Source organism: Loxodonta africana, chromosome 4 (assembly GCF_030014295.1).
Source record: "Loxodonta africana isolate mLoxAfr1 chromosome 4, mLoxAfr1.hap2, whole genome shotgun sequence".
In the NCBI taxonomy this organism is placed as follows: Eukaryota; Metazoa; Chordata; class Mammalia; order Proboscidea; family Elephantidae; genus Loxodonta; species Loxodonta africana.
The window spans coordinates 157,225,166-157,237,884 of NC_087345.1; the positions used below are offsets into that span (position 1 = coordinate 157,225,166).

The window sequence follows — 12,719 nt, forward strand, 5'->3', positions numbered from 1 at the left end:
TGTGTGGCGGGGGAGATTGGCTGCTCTGATTTCCTAATCATTCATTGATGAATATTTATCGAGAGACTACCAGGTTGTAGGTACTGTTTTTGGACACTAGAGATATAAAACAATGAACAAAATGGACAAAAACCCCTGCCCTCATAAAGCTACAGGGGAGTTTATAGGAGTGTTGTCTGTAGTAGTGAAAAGTTGAAGAAACCTAAAATTCCAACTACAGAGGCTTAGGTAAATAAATTACGCTGTACCCATGCAACAGAATACCATACAATTCAATATTGTATACCCAGGTTCTTACAGCCATTGTGAGGTTTTCTTGATATAAGTGAAAAAAAAAACATAAGATAGTATAAAATGCGTGTGCGTATCCAAGTATGTGCAAAGAAAGGCATTTGGAAGAAGAATTGTCAGGGTTTTTTATTTTGTTGTTATTTATTTTGTCTATTTTCTGAAAATAAGATATTTAAATTTCGTAAATAGTAAGTGATCTAAAAAAAAAAACAACACTACGGGTTTCCAGCTGACGTAATTCTCTACTGGGTTATATTACAAAGCCTAAGTAAGTAAGGGGCAGAACAATGAGAAACAGGTCTCCTCTAAGCAGCGATCACATCTCCAAGACCTGAAAGGCCTTTACATGCTGACTTTCACATAAAATGGAAACAGTAAGGGCAGATGCTTATAGTACTGAGTCACATCAGAATTCTAATTCCTGATGTTTAAAGAAGATATACAAGACTTAGAAAAATAAACTTGATCATCATACCAATCTTTAATTTCCCTGTGTATTTATTTCTTTAAAGAATCCTCATAATTTTCAGCAAGAAGTAGATGAAGTGGAACCAGGTGTCCACATTTTCTATAGTTCTGTTCTTTTCGTGCAGAAAGAAACATGAGTGTTCAACCCTGGGTGCTGCATTGGAATCACCTAAAGAGCTTAAAAATGGTCCTCCTCTAGAAAATCTGGTTCAATAGGTTTGGGCGGGGGCTGGAACCTGGAATGTTAAGTAACTTCAAGTTTGGTAACTAAAAACTATTAATATTAATTTAATGCAATGCCCACTAGATGGCAATAGTGCTCCCAAAATAGAAAAATCAGACGCCTATGGAATTTGTTAAAGGTTTTCCCCGTAGAACTTTGGGGGTGTGTCTGCCTTTAAATGTCTGTACTGAGCTACTGTCAGTATTTAAAAATAACAACATGGGAATCCGAAAATGATAATTTTACTCACTGCTCCACAATATGGTCCAGTGGATGGAGAATCAGCATCCGGCCCATCATAGAGTATGAGATAGTTCTGGACACAGTCTCCCGGATCATCGATGCTGATAAAGTCAAAGCTGACTGTGACAGGTCTCCCAGTAGGAGAAGTGATGGCCCATTCGCAGTGGGTGTTGTTTGGGTAAGTGTCTGGGTAGCCAGGGCTGGTGAATGAACCACTGTCACCATAAAGAGTCCCACCACAGCCTGCAAGCAAAAAATGGCAGGAAGTGTGATTCAATGAAGTATAAACCACCCAGTCTGTTTTAGTGCATGTGCAAGGCAACAGGACTATTTTCATTTTCTTAATATGTTGAGACTCTCCCCCAGAGCAGTAAAGGCAGAAACCCTTTTCTTGTTCATTCTTCTTTAGGTTACGCCCCTCCCCCTAAAACTCCATATTCTTTTCCCTGCAGATGATGGCTTAGGGACAACTTCCTCCAGGACCATTCTTTGACAATAGTGGATTGCGAACAAAATGGGAAAGCAAAGAAGTTGATAAAGTAATTATTGTTGTTGTTAACTACCAGCTCCAACTCACAGCAACCCCATGTGTACGGAATAGAATTGCACTCCATAGGGTTTTCAGAAGCAGATTGCCAGTTCTTTCTTCTGAGGCATCTCTGGGTGGCTTTGAACCACCAGCCTTTTGGCTAATAGTCAAGCACTTAACTGTCTGCACCATCCAGTAGGTGCGAGTCATTAAAGTTGTCCGTGTGCTTTGGGTGGTGTAGAGTTCTCCATGCACAGTGAGTTGATGATAATGACGTGGGTGAGGTAAAATTGAAAGCAAATTTTCATGTTATTGTAAGTTTAGGTAGTAATCACTTTATTATAAAAGCGATTTTTCCAGGTTTATAACTGATTGTTCCAAGACTGATATACTTAAAGCTCTTTAAGTACTGATGTTAATCTGTGCAATTTGTTAATTTGCATACAAATGCCATCATTACTTAGATTAGCTATCCGTGGAGATCCAGATACCCTAAGCACACAGACGGAAAGTTCGTGGCATAATTAAAAAGCACCTGGGCTGGGTGTCTGATACCTAGAGTCCTAATCCTGCCTCCCCCACAATCTAGCTGTGCATTTTGACAACCCATTAGTCTTGGTGTTAACTTCCCTATGGTAAAATCAGGGCATTGAAGACGATGTCTAAGCTTTCTTTAGGTACCATGATTTCATTATCTACAATTGTCTTGACACAACCCTTTCCTTGTCCCTCAGGATATTTAAATAAATCATTTTTATGATTCTTATTTTGAAGAGATTCTATGTCCTGAGGTTTTTAGATATTTTGGGAAGTTTCATAGAGGTAAATCTCTCGACATGGCTTAAATTTCCTTCAGCTATTTGGAAGACCAAAAAAAAAAAAAAAACATGTTGCCATCGATTCGATTCCGACTTATAGCGACCCTATACCCTGTAGAACAGAGTAGAACTGCCCCATAGAGTTTCTAAGGAGTGCCTGGTGGATCCGAACTGCTGACCTTTTGATTAGCAGCCAAAGCTCTTAAACACTACACCACCAGGGTCTTCTATTTGATAAACAACCAATCAAAAATGCCAGAAAGTACTTAATGCCGTGAAAAAGCAATTAGCCTCCATGAGTACCAAGAAATGACAGGGCCTGCAAGGAGGACAGCTGCTCTGTACACACAAAACATATTCCCAGTTGCGCTTCTTGACAAACTTCTGTTTTTTAATTCTCAGAGAACCACCTTGATAATCAAACTAAACGTCTAACAAAATTGTTTTCATTCTCCTGGAATCCCGATTTCTGGGTTCATGGAATTGGGGTGACCCACCCAGGTCATCCACTCTTAGGTGTCCTTTGGAACCTTGAAGGACCTGGCTCCCTGGAGCCACCTTTAGGTCAAGCAATAGCCTAGTAGGCAGCTTAGCGGAGATGTTTGGCCTTAGGCATTGGGCTCTTTTGGAAAATCATCTACGTGCAGCCAGCTGCGAGAAGCAGGAACTCCAGGGTCTGACTAGAGGTTGTGTTTTAGGATGTTCTTGGTGATTTTGTTTCTGTATCTGACAGACCCTGAAACCCTGCCCCGTGCTTTGATGCACAATGGTTAAGAGATCAGCTGTTAACAAAGAGGTTGGCAGTTCGAATCCACCGGGCGCTCCTTGGAAAACCTATGGGGCAGTTCTATTCTGCTCTGTAGGACTGCTATGAGTTGGAATCAACTCAGTGGCCATGGGTTTGTTTTTCGTTTCTCAAGAAATTAACATAAAAATGACCTACATAGTTCACTTTCACTGTCTCCTTTTTGGAGCGCCTTCCCACTATGTTCCAGTGACGCTGCTTAATTTGAATTGTATTTACTCACAATAAATAGATTCTGTTACACTAATTTTTGGTGTTTCTCTAGTCAAAAGTCTAAGAAAAATGGGAATTTTTGAGAGAATTTCCTAATCTTTATGCTTTATACACAAATATATATATATTCCTTTATACATAGACATTGTGAATAAAAATGGAATTAAAAAGAACCTCTGTACTTTCATTAATGAAAATTTTTTTAACATAGAAAATGATCAAAACCAAAAAAAAAAAGACAAAAACCAAACCCAGTGCCGTCGGGTCGATTCTGACTCATAGCGACCCTGCAGGACAGAGTAGAACTGCCCCATAGAGTTTCCAAGGAATGCCTGGCGGATTCGAACTGCTGACCCTTTGGTTAGCAGCCATAGCACTTAACCACTATGCCACCAGGGTTTCCAGAATATGACCAAGCATAAAAATATCTAAAAAGGTAGTGCCACTTTAACTGCCTTTTTCTATTAAACATTTTATGTTTTTCTCACCTTCATTACTTTCCCTTACAAAGTGGAAATATCTTACCAGAGGGTGATGAGGTCCAGATGATTTCATATCCATGACTGGAAATTCCACTATTACTCTTAAATCGTAGGTATAATACGTTGTTTTGAGAGAAGACAGGATTTGGCAACAGAGCTCCACAATACTTGCCAAGTAATGGGTAACTGCTATCACTTCCATTCCTTACCTTTAAAAATCAGAGCCATTTATTATTACATTTAAACAGATTATACCTTCTTCTATTTATCATTCCCGTGCACCAAGATGAGACACGATTTGAATGACAATTGTGTTTTTTTGGAAAAGCTTTGTCTCTTCATGTACTTAAAAATGAAAGCAGTCCTCTAAGTTACCTCGAAAGTCACTTGCACTTTCAAAGGACAGAAATGTTTAATTCATAGAACAAATTCATTTGCATTTGGTTTCAGAAATAGCTGTTAACTTACAGTAATTAAAACACCAGGATATGTTTTTATACACGAGTTGGTGCTATGAGCCTATAACCTTTGTTCTTGGGGAGACGTTTTGAAGAATACGGTTAAAGTGAATTTTAAAAAGGTGGTGGGGGTGGCAATCTTGCCCATTCTGATTTCAATCAATTCTATTATACTTTATTCATTGCACTGTGGTTTTTTTTCTCATTGAAAAATGCTCTGCTATATAAAGGGGCTATAAAAAAAAAAAAGACAATGTACAAAGTATAGCGAATTTGAGTACAAAAGTAATTTTTGTATGGGAAAAGGACACAATTCAACAAAACTATAAAATGTCTGACTTGTTACATATTTTAAAAACACACTCTGAAGCTGAGAAGCTTTTTCTTTTCAATTACACACACAAAAACAGGAAATGAGTCAATGCGTGTGTGTGGAGGACCGTTCTGTGAATTCACCCACACTCTGCCCTCCAGCCCAGCTCCTACTGAGCGTTCACACTCCCCCTACAGAGAGCTCCTGAGGCCTAATAAACAACTGTGATACAGGCAGTGTAGAGCTGGAAGCAGCTCAACAGGTATAAATTTATCTAAACATGTATTCAAAATCTTGAAGGTTTCCGCATTCTCTTTATAATTTCTCAGTTTAAAATGTGGTTAAGTGTTGCTTGCTTTACGTCATAGAGTTCTTCAGAGGCACAGTGGCCAGTCTTGCTGGGCTGTGTTGATCCGGAGAGATTCCTTTTAGGCCAATAAAAAAAACGGTTGCAATGGAGTCGACTCCGACTCATGGTGACCCCATGTATGTTAGAGCAGAACTGTGCTCCATAGGATTTTTCAACGACTGATTTTTCTGGAAGTAGATCAGCAGGCCTTTCTTCAGCAGCACTTCTGGGTGGATTTGAACCTCCAACCTTTCAGTTAGCAGCTGACCGCATTAACTGTTGTACCACCTAGGGACTCTGTGGCAGCCAATGGGAAAGTAATGCCTTTCTGGTGCTTTTAGATTATTCTCCAAGTGTTTAGGACTTGCCATGGACCGAGTTGTCTGTAATCTCTCCAGTGGGGGAGTGCTGCCATAGTCAGGAGTGCTGGAGGGCTTGGCCTGCTACCACTCTGTGCTTGGATTGGGGTCGTTTTTTCTCTGCATCCTCTTAGAAGGCTGATGCTCTGAGAGGAGGAGTGGGATATTAATTCACCCTGGAGGTACTAATGATTTGCCATGTTCACTTTTCCCTTCCCTTCAAGGGACAATCGAGAGCAGTAGGCATCTCGGTGCCATTAGAAGACCCTGAAAGGGGAGGCGAAGGCACTGAAGACAAATACAAATTCCAAATGTGAACTAGAGCTTGGCCCTCTCACTTGTAGTAATACAGTCAGAGTCCCCAGTAAGAAGTTTCCGTTCCCACCGTAGTTAACACGAATGGAATCCTGGAGCCTCCTAGTTTGGCTGCCACTAAACTATGTCCACAGTCTTCCCACTGAAAAACAGACTTGGCTACATTTTAAAAGCCTGAATTGTAGTTTCCTTTCTTTGTTTATTGGACAGTTTCAGACCCATTTGATAGGATAAGGAAAGAAAGCCATGAGGAGCAGCTCTCATCCTCCAGTACTTAAAGGCTAGGGTTTATTTCCCAGCAGCCAGCAGGCAAATGGCAAATGTTAACTTCGCTCAGTAACAGTCACCTCGGGCTGGAGGTGAGCGAAGAGTAGTTGCACAGTGACATCGACCTAACGGGATTGTTCTGCCTTTTTTCCATACCCCACTCTACTCCTAGTTTCTGCTTTACACTTCATATAAAAGTTTGGATATCCAAGGTGGGTGAGGCACGAAGGTGAGTTTAATACACTGATTGGCACAAACCATACTGTATTTGTCTCTTCATTTATTCCCTGCTGTATGCATCTCCTCCTAGTTTCCTATGATAGCAAGTATTCCCCATGAAGAAGACATGATCTTCCTCTGGGTATTTATTAAGTTGTCAGCTCCTGTAGCATCAACACCCGACTCATGGCGATCTCATGCACAATAGAATGAAGCATTGCCTGGTCCTGTGCCATCCCCATGATCAGTGGTGAACAGGACCACTGTGATCCATAGGGTTTTTGTTAACTGATTGTCAGAATCAGAAGCAGATTGTCAGACCTTTCTTCCTAGTCCATCTTAGTCTGGAAGCTCTGCTAAAACCTGTTTAATATCATAGAAACATGCAAGCCTCCACTGACAAAAGGCTGGTGGCCATTTACGAGGTGCATTGGCCAGGAATCGAACCTTGGTCTCCCACGTGAAAATTGAGAATTCTACCACTGAACCACCAATGCCCCTTATTATGCTATAGACTAAGGATATTCATTAACAAAGGACTTAGATTTATTCTACAGGAGAGAGCTTTCTGGAACAATAAAATTCCATATCAAGTGTAGAGTAGAAAACAAGCTTCTTGGGAACCTTAGAAGACTCTCTTTAACGTGAAGCAAATAAGCCCTTTAGATAGCACTAGGAAAGGTTTAGATTTATATTCAAGAGAAATTCCATGTCCTTTATATACACAAGTCCTAAGAATGAATACATTCTCCGCACAGTTTGCAAAGAACACAGACAAGAGAGCTTTGAGGTTTTCATGGCAAAATATAAATGCTGAGCTCCATACATGGTGTCTACATCAGTTGAGGGCTCATTCATAGTATCTTTCTGTGAACACCACTGCAATATTCCTACTCAAACTCTGTACGTGATATAGACCTGAAAGGACATGTTGTTGCATTGTTAGTGCTATTGAGTAGATTCCCACTCATAGCAAGCCTATGTACAACAGAACGAAACACTGCCAGGTCCTGGTCATCCACAGAATTGTTGCTATGTTTGAGCGCACTGTTGGAGCTACTGTGTCAATCCATTTCATTGAGGGTCTTCCTCTTTTTCACTGACCCTCTACTTTACCAAGCATGATGTCCTTCTCCAGGGATCGGACCCTCCTGATAATATGTCCAAATACATGAGATGAAGTCTTGCCATCCCTGCCTTCAAGGAGCATTTAGCTGTACTTCTTCCAAGGCATATTAGTTCTTTCTTCTGGCAGTCCGTGGTATACTTGATATTCTTCACCAACACCACAATTTAAAGGTGTCAATTCTTCTTCGGTCTTCCTTATTCATTGTCCAGCTTTCACATGCATATGATGCAATTGAAAATACCACAGCGTGGGTCAGGTGCACTTTAGTCCTCAAACTGACATCTTTGCTTTCTAACACTTTGAAGAGGTCTTTTGCAGCAGATTTGCCCATTAGAATGCATTGATTTCTTGACTGTTGCTTCCATGGGTGTTGACTGTGGATCCAAGTAAAATGAAATCCTTGACAACTTCAACCTTTTCTCCATTTATCATGATGTTACTTATTGATCCAGTTGTGAGGATTTTCTTGTTTTCTTTATGTTGTGGTGTAATCCATACTGAAGGCTGTAGACTTTTATCTTCATTAGTAAGTGCTTCAAATCCTCTTTGTTTTCTACAAGCAAGGTTTGCCATCTGCATATTGCAGGTTGTTAACGACACATCCTTCAAACTTGATGCCGAGTTCTTCTTCATACAGTCCAACTTCTTGGATTATTTGCTCAGCATACAGATTGAATAAATATGGTGAAAGGATACAACCATAACTCACACCTTTCCTGATTTTAAGCCATGTGGCATCCCCTTGTTCTTTTTGAATGACTGCTTCTTGGCCTATGTATAGATTCAGAATGAGCACAATTAAGTGTTATGGAATTCTCATTCTTTGCAATGTTATCTATAATTTGTTATGATCCATACAGTCGAATGCCATTGCATAGCGAATAAAACACTGGTAAACACCTTTCTGGTCTTCTCTGCTTTCAGCCAAGATCCTTCTGATATCGGCAATGATATCCCTCCTTCCATGTCCTCTGGTTTGAATTTCTGGCAGTCTCTGTCAATGTACTGCTGCAACCATTTTTGAATTATCTTCAGCAAAATTGAGTATGATATTAGTGATATTTTTCAACAATTTCTGCATTCTGTTGGATCATCTTTCTTTGAAACAGATACTGTCTTAGTCATCTAGTTCTGCTATAACAGAAATACCACAAGTTGATGACTTTAACAAAGAGAAATCTATTTTATCACAGTCTAGTAGGCTTTTTTTTTTTTTTTAGTAGGCTAGAAGTCTAAATTCAGGGCGTCAGCTCAGGGTATGGCTTTCTCTCTCCGTCAGCTCTGGAGGAAGGTCCTTCTCAACAATCTTCCCCTGGACTAGGAGCCTCTCTGCATAGAAACCCCAAGTCCAAAGGACATGCTCTGCTCCTGGCACTGCTTTCTTGGTAGTATGAGGTCTCTCCACTCTCGTCTTGCTTCCCTTTCCTTTTCCTTCTTGTAAGATAAAAGATGGTGCAGGCCACGCTTAGGATGTGACCTGAGAAAGCACAATACATCCCACCCTAATCCTCTTCAACATAATCCAATCTTGCCTGATAAACCACAGGCAGAGATTAGGATTTACAACATATAGGAAAATTATATCAATCACAAAATGGAGAACAACCACACAATACTGGGAATCATGGCCTAATCAAGTCAACACATATTTTTGGGGGGACACAATTCAAGCCATGACAGGTATGTATACGGATCTCTTGCAGTAGGTTAGCCAAGTAGCCGTCTTTCAAATTTCTGGGCATAGGTGAGTGAGCACTTTTAGTGTTGCGTTCATTGCTCAAACATCTCAATTGGTATTCTGTCAATTCCCGGGGCCTTGTTTTTCACCACTGCCTTCAGTGAAGCTGGGACTTCTTCCTTCAATACCATCAGTTCTTGATTATAGCTACCTCCTGAAATGGTTGAACGTTGACCAGTTCTTTTTGGTACAGTGACTCTGTGTACTCATTCCATCTGCTTTTGGTGCTTCCTGCATCATTCAATATTTTGCCCATACCAAAAAAAAAAAAAAAAAAACCCACTGCTGTTGAGTCGATTCTGACTCATAGCAACCCTAGAGGACAGAGTAGAACTGCCACATAGAGTTTCCAGGGAGCGCCTGGTGCATTTGAACTGCCGACCTTTTGGTTAGCAGCTGTAGCACTTAACCACTATGCCATCAGGGTTTCCAAATAGAATCCTTCAAAATTGCAACTCAAGGCTTGAATCGTTTCTTCAGCTCTTTTGGTTGGAGAAATGCCAAGCATGTTCTTCCCTTTTGGTTTTCTATCTCCAGGTCTTTGCACATTTCCTTATAATATTTTACTTCATCTTCTTGAGCTGCCCTTTGAAATCTTCCATTCAGCTTTTTTATTTCATCATTTCTTTTGTTCACTTTAGCTACTCTAAATTCAATAGCAAGTTTCAGAGTCTCTTCTGACATACATTTCGATCTTTTCGTTCTTTCCTGTGTTTTTAAGGACCTTTTGCTTTCTTTATGTACTATGTCCTGATGTCATCTCACATCTCATCTGGTCTTCAGTCATCAGTGTTCAAGGCATCAAGTATATTCTTGAGATGCTCCCCAAATTCCGGTGGGATATATTCAAGGTTGCACTTTGGCTCTCTTGGACTTGTTTTAAATTTCTTCAGCTTCAGCTCGAACTTGCATATGACCAATGGATGATCTGTTCCAAAGTGGGCTCTGGTCTTGTTCTGAATGATGACATTGAGCTTCTCCATTGTCTCTTTCCATAGATGTAATGTTGATTTGATTCCTGTGTTTATCCATCTGGCAAGGTCCACGTGTATAGTTGCCATTTATGTTGTTGAAAAGGTTATTTCCAATGACCAGTCATTGGTCTTGCAAAATTCTATTATGCAATCTCCCTTGTCATTTCTATTACCAAGGCCATATTTTCCAACTACCAACCCTCCTTTTTTGTTCCCAATTTTCCCACTCCAATCACCAGTAATTATCAATGCATCTTGTTTGCATAGTTGATCAATTTCAGACTGCAGAAGTTAGTAAAAATCTTCAATTTCATCATCTTTGACATTAGTGGTTGGTGCTTAAATTTGAATAATAGTCATATTACCCGATGATGAATGCAGCATCATTTCTCTTTATTTTATCATTTCTGGCATAGCAGACCATAGGATTATCCGATTCAAAATGGCCAGTACTAGTCCATTTCAGTTCACTAATGCCTAGGATATTGATCTTTATGTATTCCATTTCATTTTTGAAGACTTCCAATTTTCCTAGATTCATACTGCCTATGTTCCACGCTCCGATTATTATTGGATATTTGTAGCTGTTTCTTCTCATTTAAAGTCATACCATGTCAGCAAATGAAAGTCCTGAAAGCTTTGCTTCATCCACGTCATTAAGGTGGACTCTACTTTGAGGAGGCAGCTCTTACCCAGTTGTATTTTGAGTGCCTTCCAACCTGAGTAGCTCATTTCCCAGCACTATTTCAGACAACGTTCCACTGCTATTCCTAAGGTTTTCACTGGCCAATTTTTTCAGAAGTAGATGAGCAGACCCTTCGTCCTCGTCTGTCTTAGTCTGGAAGCTCAGCTGAAACCTGTTCATCATGGGTAACCCTGCGGGTATTCAAAATACTGGTGGCATAGCTTCCAGCATCACAGTAACATGCAAGCCACCACAGTATGACAAACTAACAGGTGAGTGGTGGAGACAGGATATAGAGGGACTTATTCAGGCAGTATTGGAGAAGGTGCAAGAACTTGAGAATCATGGTTCTGCTCACTCCAGTTGCACAAGGCGTATTTCCTAGTGTGTTATTTCAGTGTGGTGTGGAGAGGGGGCCAATGGAGGGCAGGTACACTGCAAAGTTGCTTCTATGTCTAACTTAGACACTTATAGTGGTGGTTAGGAGATCCTGGGTGTTGCAAACAGTTAACTGAAAGGCTGGCAGTTCAAGTCTATCCAGGGGTACCTCAGAAGAAAGGCCTGGTGATCTACATGCAAAAGATCAGTCATTGAAAACCCTATGGAACACAGGTCTGCTCTGACACACATGGGGTGCTAAGAGTCAGACTCAGCTCGATGGCAACTGTTTTTTTTTTTTTTTCTTTAGTGGTTGTTGAGAAGGAAAGGTCAGAATATAGCTCCCGCAACTGTAAAACACTTGTTCAAGGCAACGTCATTCCTTAAAGAGTATTAAAGATGCCCCAAATTTAATGTAGCCTTCAGGAAAATTAGGTCAACTAGTATAAAGGGTCCCTGGAGGCACAGTGGTTACATGCTTGGCCGCTAACCAAAACGTTGGCAATTTTAACCCACCAGCCTTTCAGCGGCAGAAAGATGTGGCAGTCCACTTCTGTAAAGATTACAGCTTGGAAACCCTATGGGGCAATTCTACTCTGTCCTGTAGGGTCACTATGAGTCGGAATCAACTCAGTGGCAAAGAGTATAATTTCATTTCATTTTATGCCAGCATCTCCACACCAAACACATTTCTTAAAGTTGGTGCCATAATTTACCTCCAAAATCCACACCTTGTGCTTGGACCTCCCTTTGGCCCTTCACGTCTGAACTCAAACGTTACCTCCTTAAAAAAAGCTTTTTCTCAGTCTCCAAGGCTGAGTTAAAAAACCAAACCAAACCAGTTGGCACTGAGTCAACGCTGACCTGTGGTATCTCCATGTGTGGGTGCTTCTAACCGCGTTAGTATCTTTGACATTGTGTTGTAATTGTCTGTTCCTTAACTGTCTTTCCTGTTAGACTCTGAGCCTCCCTGCATAGCCTTCCTATTGCCTTTCCAGTGCCTGGACCTAGAAGGTGCCCAGTAAAAATATTTACGGAATAAATGAATAAGTAGATCCGTATACAACTAGTATAAAAGATGAAAAGTCTAGCATCTTCAAATGATTCATTTAGATGATATTTAAATGCATGTTACCTCCAAGAAATCATGTGTGCATTCGCTTGACTCCTCAATTCCAAATGAATGAAAGAAGAGGGAAATAGTGTGATTCTGTGGTGCTGTGAGAATAATAGTGCAATCCAGGTCATTGTTATAACTATCTGGCCAGCCAGGGCTCTTCAGATTGCCAAATGCCTTATTATATTCTCTGTTGCAACCTTAGAGAGAAAAAAAATATTCATAATCAATGCATGCCTTCAAATATTTAATGCTCTTTGAACTGGACAGGAATAACTTTAGAATTTGAACAAATTTTATAAATAAAGGAATTCAGCCTCTTAATTTACCTTTGAAACAATCGAGA

At 40.4% G+C, this 12,719-nt stretch overlaps 1 protein-coding gene across 1 annotated transcript in view; it reads right to left on the bottom strand.

Moving 5' to 3' along the window:
- The window catches only part of CUBN (cubilin), a gene marked incomplete at its 5' end in the record, with an annotated part of 354,010 nt that overhangs the window by 1,096 nt on the left and 340,195 nt on the right, over positions 1-12,719 (bottom strand). Inside the window, 3 exons of the mRNA XM_003410564.3 lie at positions 1,233-1,468; positions 4,116-4,281; positions 12,392-12,573. Of these exons, the coding sequence (XP_003410612.3) occupies positions 1,233-1,468; positions 4,116-4,281; positions 12,392-12,573 (584 nt within the window). The remainder of the gene's footprint in view (positions 1-1,232; positions 1,469-4,115; positions 4,282-12,391; positions 12,574-12,719) is intronic.